Source organism: Atractosteus spatula, chromosome 5 (assembly GCF_055471065.1).
Source record: "Atractosteus spatula isolate fAtrSpa1 chromosome 5, fAtrSpa1.hap1, whole genome shotgun sequence".
Taxonomy (NCBI): Eukaryota; Metazoa; Chordata; class Actinopteri; order Semionotiformes; family Lepisosteidae; genus Atractosteus; species Atractosteus spatula.
Genome location: NC_142710.1, coordinates 61,331,468 through 61,350,220, shown reverse-complemented (window position 1 = coordinate 61,350,220; position 18,753 = coordinate 61,331,468). Strand labels below are relative to the sequence as shown.

Genomic DNA, 18,753 nt, shown 5'->3' with positions numbered 1-18,753 from the left:
GAGTGTTTATTGAAAATAAAAAGAATAAAAAGCCAGATTTTGAATTGCCTTTTTCTCAAATGCCCAACCAATTCCATGTTTTTAACTAATGCTTAATCATTAATAGATATTTGTGGTTTCCTTCAGATTTTCATGTTTTAGATTAAGGTTGTTTTTCGCTTGAGAGAGTCATTTCATCTAATGATATATCACAGAAAAATTGCATGAACCATTTGTGGGTTTTTTTTTACAACTGAAGAAACTTTACAAATCTTTGAGACAAAACCATGTCTAAATATAATGAGCTTTTTACAATACCCTTTTGTTGTTCTGTTGTGTGGGGGAAATATCCACAGAGTAATTCTTTTCAAATTTTGAAGATGGTTTAAAACTGGCTTGTATTACTGGCTTGTGTGTGTGTGAGATCGACCACACAAACAAGAGATTTCCCTTTCTCAAATCATTCAGCCCTGCAGAAGACTATTGTATGAGTAAGACTAACATTTCCAGATGAGAAACATTTCTGCTCTCCCAACAGAAATGTGTTCTTACACTTATGTTCTTATAAAAGAACATGGGGGTGTTTTAACAGATGGATGGATAAAATTTTAAATTCACTTAACTACTAAGCTATCAAATGAGCAGTATGGGTCGAACACCCTTTTCAGCCTTTGTGATTTTCTTTAGACTACTGTTCGGCCAGGTGTTAGGCACGAGGAAGAACAGGTCAGAGAAGGGAGCTGAGTCTGCATGTGAGCTGAGAGGTGATGTCCACGCTGATAAGTAGAAAAGAAGAGGAAGAAAAATCAGCTTTGCAGTCTTCTTCCCTCACTTGAAGAAATCTCCACAGTCAGAACATTGAGTTTTGTCTATTTTTTACTTTTTAACATGGAACTAACCGCTTATGGTAGAGTGGAGAAGTCTGTCTCAGTGCCACATTTATGTACTCAGTACCATATTTTTTAAATTTCCACATGCTGGCAAAATTGCAGTTTTAGATTAGTTATACTAGTGTGGAAAATTATTTCTGTAATTATTATTAGACAGCTTTTCATTTCTTTCTTTTTGAAGTCTTAGATCATCTCATGCAGTCTTTGCGTTTCAATGAACTGAAACGTGTTCATGCTATTAATTTAAGCCTTCAGAGTTTTTACTTCAAATTGTTTCTGGGTTATTATTTTTTTTATTTTTGTTCCAGCAACTTGCCACACTCATACATTCTCGGGAGAATTTACTGTTTGGTAATGTTGGAAATATGGAAACAGTTTACTGTATGTATCCCATTAAGTACTCTTTCTGTTTTTCAAGGCTGCTCAATCATGAGAACAGAATTTTAATCTGTTTACATCAGTACATAGGTACTGGGCTATCACAGTCCTCACTGTGTTACATGGGCTCCTGTTCCTGCACACTGTAAACGTGGTTATTAGATATGGGTTTTCTGGAATGACAATACCATATTAGATGGTGTACTTTAACTAAATTTAAATACAATGTTTAAAGCACACCACAGTCAGTTTATCAGAATGTAATGCATCTCACTTTATTAAGACTTTTATTTTTTTAAAATTTCGCTATAACACTCATTATTTTCTGAAGAAACTGTTTGTCACTTGTGTTTGAATACAAATTCAGTACTGTAGCATCCTCTCACCTGGGATATGAGCCCATGGTCCCCTTGGTCTGGAGCCACTACTACGCCTCTAGCCACTACTTTTAAAGTGTCGAGGGTATCAGAGTGACACTTAGTGAATCGATTCACATTTGATTTAAAAAGAATCTTCAGCTGGAAATTGCTCATAGGATCATAAGAAGGTCATAGATGACTGAAGGTCATTCTGACTCATCCTGCCTGTGTATTTGAGTAATTAAATGTTCAGAGGATCTTATCCAGGCCTGTCTTGAACATTCCTCGGTAATCAGCTTCAACAACGTGAGTATCCAGATACTCGCCACACTTTAAAAGTAGTAGTTAGGGCTCTATCTAGGTGAGAGGCTGCTGTTAAACTCTTGACCAAGATACAGACTACACCAGTGAATGCCCTGATTCATGAATGTATCACCTGGTCGTCATTGTAATCGAGCAGTCTATCTCCGTTCACTTTCCTAGATGAAATAAAAGTATAAAAAATAGATCCTTCTGTTCATGGGTCTGAATACACTTCCTTTTTAGTTGGAATTGTGTCCCCATATTCTTCTATTATATGCAGATCAATTTGGCTTATGACTGTCCAGCAGAAATAAAAAGGAAGAAAAATAAACTTTTTCTAATAATCAGTATTGTACTCTTTAAAAATCTGTTAACATTTCTTTCCACGCTTCCTTCCTCATAGTTTTGGCTTTGATGGACATTTTAAGCACATTTTATGACAAAACTGTTGTTAGTAACTGGGAGTATCAACAGAAGTAAACAGTTCAAATTTATTGAGTTTCAGAATTGACGTCCTCCCTGCCTTGTCAGCATTTCTCTGCTTTTTTATGTATAGTACGCAAACAGTCTTTTTGACTGACATCCAGGTTTCATTAAAATACCACCCAGTTTGTGTTTATAAACTTAACAACTCTTTTGTTTTTTTCCAAGCTAAGTACTGAATCTAAGTGTGCCTAACCTTTTGGAAAAATTAGTTCAAGTAATACATTTATTCATGAAGTCTGTGTTTTTAGTTTAGATAATGCCTAGTTTTTACCAGATAGCTTTCACATGTATTAGGTTAAAACTGAGAGCTATATTGGTTATTGAAAGAAATGTTGCATTGTGAGATTTAAGTAATGTGTATAATTTTTAGCTTTCCATTTTCTTTGCCTGTAATGCACCTGCTTTTCTCCACAATCGAAAAACAGTCATTAACAGACTGTTGACATATTGAGGGCAGGACTGTTGTAAATTCATTCTCAGGCTACTTAATCATTGTCATCGGTAGGCATTCCTAGACACTTTTTATATCTTCCAGACACATCTAAGACCACAAGTGTGGATTCTAGTGTTCACTGTACAGCTGTTAATATCACATCTTACAGGACTGTCATAGAAAGGAGCAGTAAAGTACTGATCATACGCTTATTGTGCTTGTCTTTGAAAGCAGTTAAATGCATTGATGGGCATCTGTTTCTGTACGAGGCCTTGTAGCCAAAGAGTGTAGTTCTCTATTATAATCATCATCTTCTACTTAATACTGTAAAACTTGAGTTGTAAGGATTACTCATTAAAAGCCATGAAGAGATGAACAGGTAACTAATAAGAACAAGCATAGTGCAACTGATAGCATTCACCCAAACTTGTACAATTTCCATGGGTCTTATATTCTGAAGGAGAAATTTGCTAGGATATCTGAACAAGGTAATCATGTAGACATATTTTTGACCTTATGACGTCTAAATTATCCTGACAGATGTTTCATTTTCTCACAGCTGTATTCCAGAGGTATTCAGACAGATCAGGAAGGGTCCAAAAAATTTTCTTCATTGCAAATTGATCACCAGAAGACCTCAACACATGTGGTTTACAGTACATCTGATTGCTCTGTGACAGGGAAAAACCCATGACAGAATTTCGAAAGATTTGCAAGCAGGAACTGTTATTCTGCTTTCATCTTTTGATTAAAGGTTTGAGTGTTCTTCATTGTGCTGAAAATGGGCTGAGATAGTGTGGTGTCTGCAAAGGCAGTTATTGTCAATTAATAGAATCAGGCTTTATGGTTAAAAATATAAGATGTGCCTTGACAAGCAGCAGTCTTTTGAAATACAAAGGCAGCAGGGAACAATTTCTCTTTCTGCTGCGCGTCTTATTCATGCACAGGAAATAACATGAGGGCTTTCATAAACAGTTATCAGGAAGAGAGACATAGTCTTCAATTCAGAAATGTGTATAGAGGAATAAATGTCAGTGTTATGGTTAAAGACCTACATTATATATGCTACATTATCCTGTCATTTCTTTTCATAGCTCTTATACAGAGTTGTTCTGCTAGACCATGTATTTTTTTCTTTTGTTTGCTTAGGTTGATTCTGCAAATGAAGTTTCTGAAAAAACTGTCAAAGCAAACAAAAGGAAATATTTTGACAATGCATATGCCTGGACACGTATTGTAGCACCAAGTACAATATATATATATGTTCAGACATTGTGCAACAATAATTATCTTCCCCTGTATACTTCCTGAAGACAAGTCTTTTCAGAAAATGTTTTGACTGGTGTTTGCCACTCTATTGTATTTTACATGTCAAATAACAGTGTTATTTAGCAGTGAATAGCAGTGAATGCACAAGCAAAATAAAAGAGTTAAGCAAAGTACCACTAATAAGGTTTTCAACCAGTGAAGGAATGAAGTTATAAAAAATATAGGATATAAATTTCTCCTTTTATGGCATTTAAGCTCTGTAAATGTGGCCTCAGTTGGACTGATGAAACTTAATTAATTGAAAACGCATGTTGCCTGAAGGAAGCAAAACGCAGCAGGATTACTTATAAAATGCTGTTAATGACATTATTTTGGAATACACCCAACAGTTGTGTCTTTGTAGGAGATAGTATTTCCAGAAGAATTTGCTGATTTCAGCATCTGATATAATACAAATTGTAAATCTGAAACTACCATAACATAACATGAAACTCAAACTTCTGATATTACTAATAATAATATTTGACACTAAGATTGTAAGTTCAAATCTCATTGGATATATTTTTAATGTGTAAAAACATTTGCTGGATTCAGCAAAAAATACTAATAATAATCAGTTGATTCTTCAAAATCGTTTCATACATATTGTTGTATGAAAAAAACTGTGATATATTGCAATAGGAAACTTAAAATTTCTGAGTTAATGGCTCCCTTTACATTAAATTTCAGTCTCTTTAAGAAACGAGGTCTTTGGTAAAGTAAGGCTTGTGTATTAAGAACAATGTGAGTGCCAGATTTCAAAACTCTAGACAGACTTTGTGCACAGGCTGTATGTCTGAACTTGTTCCTCTTTCGTGTTCCAGTCATGATCTTTAACTCCTCACTGTTCATGTTTCGCCCCCGTGATTGTAAAATAACGTAGTGTGCCTCATGGAAATGCTTTAAACAATGAGGGCTAAGTATGTGATTTTCTAAAAACATTCTTCAACCTGTTTCTAAGAGTAATGTTAACAGAAGTCACCTCTCTTCTTTTATATTGGGGTGTTTATATACAGTACGAAAGCAGCAGTTTGAATTTTTAAATGTTGAGTATCTACTCTGATAACATGCGGGAATGAAAAGAAAATGATTTTTTGTTACACAGTAGTGAAAATGAGAAAAAAAAACAATTTCAGCGGAATTTCTTTGGATTATCTCTGCTGCACGGTGTGGATTATTGTGAATATGTCGTTTTAATTTTGATAATTTACTAATTTTGAGCAATATATTGTTGACTGCTGCTGAGTATTAAAACGAGAATTCTGTTGTCCAGTCATGCAGGAGGTTAATTACAAGTCACGAAGAATGCCATTAGCGCAAAATAAATATTTTTCTTTTTCCTGTCTCATCTTTAAATATTTTATTTAGACAGCAGCATATCTGGACATGAAAAGTGGTGCAATGTTGACCTTTGCATTGATCCATTTCAGTATCCTCCTTTAGCTCACAATTTGCTCTTAGATGCCATCATGTCACCTTATTAAAAGTTATTTCTGCACCTGATTCCTGGCCATTCTTTGAATGAAGACTCTGGAACCCAGCCCCAGATAATCTGGAATGTTTCTGAATGGGTTATTCAGAAGACATTGTCATCAAAACAAAATACGAAATAAACAAGCACATGCTGGTTTAAGCTACGACTGAGAATGTTTACCAAGGCAATAAAACGATTTATCTTTTGAGAAAAGGTGACTTGACGCTGTTGCCTAAGAGGAGATTTTAGAAATAATACCCTCAGTAGTTTTAAGCAAAACAGCTCAATATAATCAAAGCAAGTAATTAAAATCAGCATTACGGAATTCCAGACTGGTGATTATAATGAATAGGTGTAACTAAAATCATTGTTCTCTTCCTATACAGTGTGCAATGACTTGCCTTAGGCACAATACAGACTTTGATCACTTATCTAGTAAAGGGCTTTGACTTTGGCTCACATGACTCATTAACCTGGAATTCACAGCTGCTTGTTGCTTTAGACCTAAATATAAGACATGCTGGCATGCAAAATATTAGTAATTAAAATTATTGAAAAACTAGTTCATTGTATTGGTAGAGCAAAGAGGTAAACAGTTTGTCAATCTGTATATCTTTGTGTATTGTCTATGACAATGGCCAATAGTTAAAGGCTTAATTGCTCTTGCTTAAATACACAATCTAGCCAGTAAATTACTATAGAATTGATTTCTGTGATGAATGTAGCCTTTAATCAGGTGTATGATGAGCTGGTGTGTTGTTAAACCTTTTTATAAATTAAGTCTGCTTTGGAAGCTGCACAGCTGGCCTGAGTTCTTTAAGATAGATTTTTATGGGATATCCTTGCATCTGTTGCTGCAATGGATTAAAAAATAATGATCTATAAAAATAATGCTAACTTAATGTGTGACAATGTTAAAAGTGGAGGTGATCTTTGTTGACTTCAGCAGCTGTTCTCTGTTTTGAAGAAAACAGCTGAAATGTGCAGCTTTGAGGTGAGCCTTGAACAATGCCATGAAACTGTAGGCAGGAGAGGTCTTGGCAACCTTTTCATTTTTCATTATAAGAACTGCACGCATAAAAAGTCCCTCTTGTCAAATGAAGATATTGTCAAGTGGTCTGTCTGGTCTTAGAATGAAGTCACAGTCAAAGGGATAGCTAGCCCAGGCATATAAAAACTATGGATCAGTTTCTCTTGTAAAAATATGACTTTTTAAAATTAAGACTCTTTTGATCTGTTTTTTTTTCTTTTATATATATTTGTAAAATGTGAGGCTTATACAGAAAGACACAATTTAGAATTCTTGCCAATCAGAATGTATTTATTTCCCAGCACACTCATACCACTATCATAACGGTGATTTTAAATGTGAAGACTGATCGGTGTTCTGTTGTGTTACTGAGAGTAACAGATTTGAAAAGACAAAATATTTAGTGTATTTTTTCTTTCACTGATAGGTTCCCGTGAACAACTGCTTCGTGGCATGCAGTGTGCGTTCTTCCAAAGAAGTTATTGTTTATACTCAAAAGAGAGGCAACTGTCTAGATTTCATTAACAGAAGATTGCTGTTCCCCTGTTTTTAGAAAGTTGAAATTGTACTGTACATAGAATACCATACTGATTATGCTGTATATGCATGTAGCATGCATGATCACGCAGGTTATATGTTCAGATCTTTCCTTGGTATGTTTCCAGCCATATATTTTACCTCTTTGGTTTGTAGTATTTTGTGTCAGCAAATAAGTCCTAATATATCAATAGTTCCAATACAAACATAGTATGTATGGATATATAGAAAAAATGAGAAGTCATTCAAACTTTATTGCCCATATTGAATATTCAGTTCAATTTAATTCAATTCAAAGTACTTTATTCATCCTCAGGGGGGAAATATCTGTACATGAATATAGTATCTACTGAACTATTAATTATAAATAAAAAGTCAGGTAGATCCTTGCTTCGGGTAATTTTCCTGCAAGCAAAACATCATATCACAGTATTTATATATATCTGACAGGTTTCAAGCACTCACCCTGGCTAAAATAATATGAGCAGTCATTCTGTTTTCTTTCCATATCCTTCTTGGTTGGTTATGTAACATTGAGGTGAGTGAATACTATTATTCAAAACTGTAGGGAGTCTTGCATACCTGTAACCTGTTAAAACATATGTCAAAGTTATTTTTGTCAAACCAGTTTAAATCCATAAAGGGTAAGGAATACCTATTCACCAGCAAGTAAAATTATGCCATTTGATCTCATTTTGCTTAATAGATTACCACTGACCTTGGCTATGATTCTTCTGGCCTCATTCAAAAGGCACTAATAAAATGCTGGATGTCCATCAAATAAGATAATCTGTGTTAAACCAGTTTGTGGTTTGAAATAAGAATATTTCACACTGAAAGAAAAAAATGTGTGCAGCTGAGGCCTTTGACAATGCCCCCAACATTGTAAACTCTCACAGAAGACAAAAAGCAGCAGTTAGAACAAAATGATAAATAGTTCTTTAACTCAAACTACATAGTCTGCTACCTTGATAACCACTTTAAAGGAAAGCTGTGTCATGCAGAGACCTATTGTTCATGTCCTAGACATTTGAAGTATAGTGGTAAATAATGGTCAGGTACAGTATCTGGCATTTACTGCAGACACACAGATTATAGTTTAATCTAAAAAATCCCAAACCTTATTTTTGTCCTAAATTACTTTGGATATACCTTAGGCTTCACTGTAAATTTATATATTAATTTAACAAATATCTAACTCTTCACTATTTGGTAACATTTCATGCTTTATTTTCTGTGTACTTTAACAGCTATATGGTGTCTGTTAACTGAGAAAAAGTACTCTGTGCTAGAAAAAAATAAAAGTGCTGTCGCTTGGCCTGTTGCTTTCTGGTGGACCTTAGATATGTAAGATATCTTTTAATCAGTGAGACTGTTACCAACTACAAGATGTGGTAAACATTTTAAACATTTATTGAAAACCTGAGAGACGTTATGCAACAAATTATGTATTGTGCACAGAAATAATAAGGAATTTGTATCAGAAGTCTCAGAATATAAAGCATAGTTAACACTACACAGATGTTTCCTAAAGATTAATGAGCATACAGTAAACAGACTAAATTGGTTATGCCTTTTTTAAATTAACAGTTTATTGCAGCATTGTTGTTTTTTTCACAAATTTCACAATTAGTTTATGTCAGTTATGAGCCTTATTAAGTGTCACATAGAATTTAGAAGTGAGCCAGTGAAGATGAAAACCATCTTACAGCAAAGACTGCTGTGCAGATCAAGAGGAAAATAGTTTGACCACAACAAAAATGTGGTATAATGGGATTAAATTTCGCCTTCAAATCATAAATACATGGCTTTTGAAAGCATAAATTGCTAGAAAAATAAACCAAAACAAGATAGTTTTAAGTTTTGTATCTTAGGGAGTGACGTGCATTTTTTAATCCTGTACTTTTAAGTCTTAGTATAATGTTTGTTTGAAAGAGGCCCTTGCACTGAATGAAGCTATCACAATACAACATGTAAATTGAATACATTTCAGGCTTTCTTTCAAACTAAATCAGAAACATCTAAGATCAATGTAGAATTGAAGTCTTTTTTCATCATTCCATGAAGAGCAAAACACCCTTTCTGTATCCTATCCTTTAGTTTTAGTGTAGTGTTTTTTTTAATGAATTACCAGTGCCACTCTAATAATCTGCATGGTTTAGTCAAGGGAACGGATAGGATTACATTGCAGTTCAAATCTATGATATCATTGTCTTGTATGTTGTACAAATATGTGATTTTATTTATTATGTCTGTTTGGATTTGAGGGATTCTTGTGTATTTTCGGTTTTCTCCTCATCTTTTGCCCAGGCTTAAATATGTGCTCATAAAAAAAATGTTTCCAGACATCAAGATATTATGACACCTCAGAGTATTATTTCAACCGTTCACATATTTATGAGCCTATAACTCTGCAGTAGCATGACAAGAGTGTCCATTACGTCAAAGTACCCACTCAGCTTTAATCCTTCATTAATAAGAATATCAAAACTGAGGCAATGTTACTTCTGACTTGTTTAATGAAACGTCACTGAGCAAAAACTGCCACCAAGTCAATTCTTAATGGCATGTGAGCTATATATATATAAAGCTCTGTTCACTTCCTTTGTTCAGTTTCGAGTAACGAGTAACAGGTCACTGTCAAAGCATTGAATGAAAACTGTACCTTCTTTTATTGCTTTCAAAATTGCATAAAAGACAAAGAACTTGTAAATTCCCCTATTATTAGTTTTGTATGTATGGGAAAAATCTATTCTCTTGCCAAGCGTTTTGAATGAAGACACATGTTTATAAAATAAAGGAACAGGAAACACATTTGATTGTATATAGCAGTTTTAAATTAGTAGGCCCAGTGCATTATTATTCATTTTGCTTATACATCTAAAGACATCTTGGATGAAGTATTCTATGAATAATGAATGCACTGGTAGGCAAATATAGTGTATACTCCCATTGTAATATAAATAGTACATTTCCAAAATAAGGTATGTTACAAATTACAAGCCTTTCTTGATTATAGTGTTAGTTTCAGTATTATATTATTAGAACATGATACGTGCGCACCATTCACAGCAGCAGCTGTGATGTGATTTATTTCACCAGTCATTTTTATTTGTTTGAAGCTGTGATTTCTTGAGCATCACATGGTTCCAGTTTAAGTCTTGGGACAAAACATTTCTCCCTCACCCAGAAAAAAAGTCAGAGCGAAGTCATTTTGACTTTTTAACATGAATTGTACTTGGCCAATGGTTGTTGTTTTTTTAAAGTTGAACAATTAAATTTTCCACAGGTCAAATACTTGCACTCTTACATTGAGGAGTCGAACATCTGTTGAGTTTGTAATATTTTTAGGGAAATTATTTAGTTTATATTACAGAACCTTTTATAGTGGTGGTGCTATATGTTTTGGCAGTAGTAATAGAAGAGGAAGTACTGTCCTCTAAATCTCTAATGGATACCCTTTAGTCAGTGGTAAAGTGAAATTTTACGTGCAGTGGTAACATGTCCTATTACTGCAGTTCTGCCTTATCTTCCCATTGGGAGGTAACAATAACACACATGCAGTATAAGGTCCTTCAATATGTTCATGTATAATACCTTTACATATGCATGCACAGTTGCCACAGTCAAATGAATTGGAGAATCATCCCTTAAATGGAGTTCAGTGGTGGGGAAGATTGTAATTCTGCAGGATTGTCCCCTTGCGCATCCACAAGCACCTCAAGGTTATCAGTGTCGCCTGTTGTAAAACGAAGTGAGCCGATTGCCAAGCCTCACTGTCACCAGTCAGATTCCTGCATCTGAGAGCTTCCTTCGCATCCACATGGCTGCTACCACAAGGAAGAAGGAAACTCTGGAATCAGCTATTTTTCAAGGCTGACGTCCAAGCCTCTTTGAAGAAACAGCTGGATGAGACTGTTGGATCAATTAACTACTAGCAAGCAGAGTTCAGAGTTCAGTTTATTTGTCATACACACAAGAGCAATATAATGCTTATTTGCATGTACTGTGTGCTCCAATTCAAAGGCATTAAGGAAGCAACAACTTAGACACACAATAATGGCAACAAGGTTAAATACAACCCATCTTAGATAAAACTCAGCACAAGCAGTGTGCAAAAAAACACCCATCAGTGTGAATCAGTGGTGTTTCTTATTGCACACTGATTGTGAGCCCTGTGACCTCTCGTTTGTAATCTTTTTATATCTTGGAGGCAACAGACAGCCAAGTGCTCCCATACCCAGCGAGGGCCTTGCTGCAGTCGATCGAGGAGCTCTCTCAGATTCTCATTGCGCTGGCTTGGTGACGGAATTAAGGTTCAAGTGGCAGTGCAGGAATGTCTCAGCAACCAACCAGCATCGTCTTATTACCAGGGCATCCAAAGCCTTGTCAATCCATGACACAACCGTGTGAACGCTCAGGGAGACAGAGCTGAAAAGTAAAACATTCATCCCACAATTGTGTGGCATGTCTGGTGGATAAATCACATTACATACCCACTTACCCTCATATATTTACACATTAGGTATATTTATACATGATTTATGGCTTAAGTGTATATTATTCCATTGTTTTGATCCAAAACCTAGTGGTTTCCCCTCTTTTCGTGCTCATGCTTTATCACAGTGCACTGAATGGAATACCATCTTCATGAGAGTAATTTTCCATTTTGGATGTAACCTTATGCTGGGCTCACTTTGTAGCTTGAAAATCAGATTCCGATCCAGAACTCAACGTGATACTTCTTGTTTATTTTAATAAGCTTTTACCAAAAAAGCAAATTACTCCAGATGTCAGGGTTTTAAAGACATTCTCGCCTGAGAATGTTTTTTTTTGTTTCCTCATTGAAATTAATGAAGCATTGTAATGCTTTTTCAAAACGGAAAAGTTTGACAATAGAAGTTTGTAGCCGTAATTTCTTCTCCCTTAGAAACTTTTTTTTCAAAATATCAGGAAAAGCTGTTAGGTTTTTAGTACATCAGAGTAAATATATGTATTAGTGCTTCACAGGTTGTTTTATTTTACTGATGGCACATTTACCTCTATCAGATTTACCACGTTTACTGAAAGAACAGTTTTGTTCAGTATTTTAAAGGATTTTAGGGAGACAGAAAGCTGCCATCCAAGATTTGACTTGGACAGCTGAGACTAGGTGATGTTTCATTTCCACACAGGATCACCATTCCAAAGGCTGGGACAAAGCAGAAACTAAGGCACACGTATTCAGGGAAAGGAAGATGATTGTTCGTTGAAAACTACAGTCATTAGGCACAAGTTTTTAAAGTATTAGGTGAATGTAACTTCAGCATTACATTATGGGCTTTTGCGTTTGCTTATCCTTCAAAGGGAAATTAGCACATCCTTTCACATACAAGCTTTAACAATGCAAAATAACAAAATATCACATCGTGCAAGGTTTAAGTTATTTCTACCTTTGAGTGGTGTTGAAAAGACATTTGGTTCTGTGTAGTTCTATTTTTAGTGTATAATCTGTGGATTTACAGACTAATTCTGAAGCAGACTTTATGCTTCCATTATGAAGTGAGAACCGGGGTCAGGTACATTCTGTCAGTGGAATCTCATTTAGGAAATAGGCTTGCGAGCCACAGCCTGCTTCTGCCAAGAAATACATTGACTGTGGAAAAATGTGCTAAATTTATTTCTACTGGATAATGTGAGATCTGGTTTTCTTCTATGCGGCTTAGGCAAAAAATAGAAAAATAGTATTGTTAACTTGCACTGGTATGAGCATTGAAAAACTCATTTTAAACAACTCAGCTTTAACTTAAAATGGTACAACAGCTTATGGCAATAGTCTGAATGGCAGGGTAAATTAAGAGCAGAGTCATCTGTATGTGTGTCCCATGACGTGATGGAAATAAAAAATGCCTTTAGTGACTTAATATGAACATCCATTATACAAAGACAATACAGCCTTCAGCTTTGCATATGATGTACAGGGAACTTTAATAAAAAAACCTGCAGTATTGTGTAAAGGTCAGTAGGAAAGTACAAAGACGTTTCCAGCTTTGGTACTGACTCCCTGTGCATGACTCCAGGCAAGTTACAGATCTACCTGCTGCTCTACTTCTTTAAATGAGAAGTAAAAAAAAAAAACTATTTTGTAAACAACCACACAGCAGATATTTCTGACGCATATGTCACCTTGATTATTTGCTAAGGATAAAGCCACCTGAGAGTATTGATTAATACTTTCTTAGAACATGCTTCATCTTCCATGAATAGATTGTAGTTTTCTGAAATAATAATGCTTGAAAAGAAAGGCTCTGGCCAGGTTTGGAGATGAACTGTGTGATTTGTAAAACCAAATGTTAGTGGTTTTCCATTCAGCATCATTTCTGTACATCTGGTCTTGAAGAATTCCTTCAGATATTGTGTAAAGAAATGCTTTCAAACTGCACCTGAATATCCTGTGTTTGGTAGGTTCAGGCAGGGCTGTGCAATTAGAGTCGAAGGCCGACTGTGGCTGCCAGGGGCTGCAGCTGTAGAGGAGGGCTGGCACACCTGTGGCTTATTGTCCTTGGCTGGCAAACCAGTAAGAACAATGAGACGCAGGTGTCTGCTCTCCTCCACAGCTGCAGGCTTGGGGCTGCAGCACTGTTACATGACAGGTGTACAGACATGGGCTTCGAAACAGTGCACTAAAGTGAAATCATTTTGAATCCTGCTGTGGTATTTGGATTCCTTAACTTGCAACCATCTCCTGCTATGGTAGCTGAACTCCTTACCTTTGTTGCCCAAGTACACTCCTGTAACAATTCCTGAATACACAGTGGCTGAGAGATTCAACTGCTAGCATAGCGTCACACACCCTGGCGCTGTTTTTGATCCTTCTTCAATACTAGGAATCTCTGACTATAATTTTGGTCTGGTAGCAGGTGTTCTAATGAACTCTGCCACAACCTAGACCTGAAGGGCTGTATTTTTCTGAACGGTTAAATCAAAGGGCTGATGTTCTTTATTCTGGAGGAGTTTTCAAGCCTGTGTGAGTGAGGATTTTCCTTTGATTCTGAGGAAAGTAAAACCTAGTCATCTTAGATTTTTCAGCAGGAAGCTTCCTTATCACATCTGGAACTAAGAAAGCTTGTGTTGCTCTTCTGTATCGTAAAGGAAACAAGGTGAGCATGAACGGAGAAAGACCTTAAAGGTCAGTGGTTTCATGAAATAAAAAGGTCCATCAATCTGTCAGGGGTTCTTTAGGGATTTCCTCCACTTGGGAACTCTAACACAAACCTCCTGTAAAGACCTAGAGTGCTGTCTTTTACAGTTCTCCCAAGTATCCTCTCTCCTCAGGATAAAAACTGTAACAAAAAAAGCCTTCAGACATGGGGATTCTTATTGAATGATTCACTCGGGAAAGGTGATCACTCTGTGATCCAGACAATGAGTTACATCACTAGCAGACCATAACTGCGATTCCCCAAGGAATGGTTCAGGATTTGCTGGAGAATGGGATTGCAACTGGCTGAAGTGCTTTTGAATTCCTGATGGGACAGCAGCCCTCGCCAGTTCCTGCAGTCTTGCCATGTCCTTATTTTCCCCATGTGAATACAGAGTCAAGACAGAAAGACCCTGGTTGTGATTCTAGGCTGGGTTGCTGTGCAAAAAAAAAAACAAACTGATGAGAAAAAAGAAAACTGAAGTTGTGTTTTTTTTCACTGGTCTCAGGTGTGCTCTGTAATTTTTGCAGCTGATTAAAAGCATCACTTTGTTGTCAGGCTTTGGGTTGAAAGAAGCGCTACGCAGGCCTCAGTGCCTATTAACTGCGTTTCCAGACACTGTTAACGTTCCAGTCACAAGTACTCACTGTTAGGTGTGCAGTGCTAGGTACAGTATCAGTTCTATTTGACTGGGTTTTTTATGAGACTTTAAAAGAAAATGAACTTGGTAGACTCCAGAAACCGCAAATAAAATGGAGATCAAAAACCTTTGAGGGGGAAAAAATGTTCTGGGCAACAAACTTCCATTTTACACAGCAAACCACATTGGATGTGTTTCTGTAAAGTAAGCAGAATTTGTAGCAGCCTTTTTTTTTTAGTTTAGTGAACAAAAAATGTAAACGATGTTGTCCAGTAATTGTTAGATGTAATTGATCAAGGTGTTAAACGAGGGGTGGGAAGGAACTTCAGAAGTGGTATTTGGTATTTCCACCCCCCAGTCCTTTTCTGAAAAAAAATATCCACTTCAGTCGAACCCTGTTAAATACAGATATCATATGTTCATGTATTTTTCCATTCATACCAATAACACCTTTTTGTGCTTACAGACTGATTGTCAAAATACAAAAAGCTTTCTCCCAGTAAGGCTGTAATTTTACACAGAAGTTGAATGAAAGTCTTAGTAGTCAGGTTAAGATTGCTGATATGTAACAGCCCTTGCAGCTAGTGCAGGAATTGATATAATCAATCCTTACATCAGTAAAGCTCAATTTTGAAATGGCACAGAAAAATCCCAGCGATACAAATTACCAGACAGCAAGGTGAAGGCGAGATAGATGATTTCTTTGCAATTTCTGTAGGGAGTTCTGGTCTCAGCATTTGTAGAATTTATTGTAAAATCGAAAAATAATCCAGCCCTCATGTCTTTTCCATCTCCCATTACTCCTGTTAATTTGATGGTTTATGTTAATGAGCACGGTTAGTAGATGTAGTGTACAACAAAAGCTCTTAAGTGTTATTCATTTGCAATGATGACCGAATTGTTCTCTCCAGCACTGATAGAATTTACATGGGAGCTCATGGCTGATGGATTATTTTAATTAATTTTATATTGCCTAGTTACTGGTTTCAGTGCTTTCTGGAGCATTCCAGCTAATCCACCAACAATCTTCCCACAAGTTTAATTTATGGTTCTTGGCCAGGAAGTCAGAATGGAAGTTTTAAACTTCTGGGAGACATTTGGCAGTCTGTGTCTCCCCACACTACATGTTCCTGGGGTGACCATCATGGCGCCAGTATTCTTGATTTGCCCACAGACCCTAACACATTGCAAAGAAATAATCAGCAGAAAAGAAAGAAAATTATAAATCTCTGATAAACCAACAAGTGGATAAAAGGAGATGAAGGAAGCCCTGATGAGCGAATGTTTTTTAAAAAGTGACAAACTTGTTGGATGCTGTTAAACATCATTTTTGGCTTTTATGTGTAACATCTTTTTTTATCCTTCTGATTTTGATTTTGACACACTGTGGTTTTACATCCTTTTCAAGCTTGCTTGCTGACTAGGCAGTTTGGAGAGAGGATTATAAGGATTTGTAGGACACTGAGATCCTTTTCTCCAATTCATTAAGGAGTGTAACGTTTATACATAAAATGACATCACTGAGCATTTGAATCACACCTTACTGTACTTTTGTGTGTGGTTTTAAGTAATGCACATAGTGTTGGTGTGTGTCTACATGCAAGCTTTACCCTGACATAGAAACCTTCCCCGGATCCCTCCTGGTGGGGCGGCACAGTGGTCAGCATTGGTGCCTCGCAGCACTGGGGCCCTGGGTTCAGTTCCAGACCTGCTATCTGTGTGGAGTTTGTATGTTCTCCCTGTGTTCATACGGGTTTCCTCCCACGCTCCAAAGACACACCGGGAGGTTAACTGGTTTCTAGGAATACTGGCCCTGGTGTGAGTGTTTTCCTGTCTGTGTTTGTGTCTGTCCTGTGATGGACTGGCGTCCCATGTACCCTGCCTTGCGCTCACTACCTGTTGGGATAGATTTGACTCTCCCACAGCCCTGCATTGGAAGAAGCAGTCAGAAAATGGATGGATACATTCCTCCTGGCAAGCTGTATTCACTAAATCTTTACAGAATTTCTGATTTAACTATTTTGTGAAGATTTGTTAAGATTTCAAGCTTCCACTGATGAACCACTTTTTTATCCCAATGCTAACTGCATAAAGTATATCTAATTTGCACCATAACCCCTTGTCCTAAGACCAATTAATTAGTCTGTATTATCATTGTTAAATGGTAGGTCTTATGATGTGTACAGCATGTTTTTGTAAACTGTTCTTGAGCTCTTCCTATGAGCAGTTCTAAAATAATTCTGCATTTCTGCAGAAGCTGTTCCCATTCATTTATGTTTTCTAAACTTGGAAGGGTAAGAAATAGGCGCTCTTAAACTGGAATTCAGTGTAAAAACATTTAAATATATAAACATTTCTTTTTCCAAGTAGGAAAGCAGAATTTCATCTAACAAAAATGTGGTCGAACTCTGGTGCTTGACTTGTGTTAACCTTATAATCAGTAGAACAGACACAATTATAAACATGAATAACCGCTGTCTTGAACGCTGTGTTTGTGTAGCTTTCTGATACAGGAATCGTTTTCTACAGGGGACTTGGATATTCTCTTATAAAACTAGGAGAACGTTTATGCAGAAGTATTCAAGGCAAGCTTGCTCATGCTAATGACATTTAACTAAAGAATTTACAGAGAGCCTGTTAGTGTTTCTAGGACTTCCTCTTTTAATGTTGGCATTATTTTCTTCTGCCATTATGTGAACTAGAAGTTATGTTATCCTTTTGCAGAAGTGACACACAAATCTCCATAATCCCTGCTAATTAGTAATTGTATTATTTATAATTTTACTAATACGCTGATGTGGTTTACAGGTATATTGCCGTTTATAAAATCGGATAGAGTCACCTTTCTTGCGCACCATTTCAGCAGTTTAAATCACTCTCTTGCACTCTGGCCCTCGACACCCCTGCCAGAGCACAGTTACACAGTCAAGGCCAGACTAGACTCCTTTACCATGGAAATGGTCTTACACCGCACGTACACTGGGAGGATGCTTTCAAACAAAGACAACCTTTGACTAATTCCTGAAACAGAAAACAGTTGGACCTTTTTTCTTCTAAACAAACTTGTAAATGCATTTTCTTGCTTTTAAATGACAGGATAAATACCCCAGTATGGTCAGTCTTCCTGAAGGCTGCAGATCCAAGCTAATGGCGATTGAGAATCCAAAACTACCAGGGTAAGAATGGCCATTCTCTCTTAAACTCTGCCAAAGGCAGGTGCGATGCCAGTTTTTGTGTTATTTTCAGTCAGCTTTTTTCCCGTTACAGTGTTATTCTAAATGTGTGATGGCAAAGGCCATTCTTCTAGTTTATCAAGATCATTTTTGAATTACAGATCCTGGCTGTACTAGCACAAAACATGTACTGAACTTCATCTGTTTATAACATTTCTCAAGTCTAAGGTTTAATGTACTGCATTAAAACCTTGAGCTAAATTACCAGAGGCATGCCATACAAGAATCTATCCTACAGTTAATATGGATTAACCTTGGTGAATTGAATCATGTTCTTATCAATTAGTTTTAGTTCCAGAAATGAAATTCCTAAATTATTCCAAGTACTTTGTATGTGTGGATAGCTTAAAATACATTTTGACAGCCCTGAATATCAGTGGAAAGGTTTATTTCCTCAACTGACCTGTTGAGGACTCTTATTTAACAGATGCAGGTTAAATATTGTTTGGACTGTTGAAGTGAATGAAGAAGGAGTTGTTACTCCCAAGATAAATCTTTTGACCAAAATACCAGAACAAGGTA

At 36.4% G+C, this 18,753-nt stretch overlaps 1 protein-coding gene across 1 annotated transcript in view; it reads left to right on the top strand.

The window, feature by feature from the left end:
• cenpp (centromere protein P) overlaps nt 1–18,753 on the top strand; it is a 108,375-nt gene that overhangs the window by 87,952 nt on the left and 1,670 nt on the right. Inside the window, exons 7-8 of the mRNA XM_088916623.1 lie at nt 18,095–18,174; nt 18,659–18,750. Of these exons, the coding sequence (XP_088772749.1) occupies nt 18,095–18,174; nt 18,659–18,750 (172 nt within the window). The remainder of the gene's footprint in view (nt 1–18,094; nt 18,175–18,658; nt 18,751–18,753) is intronic.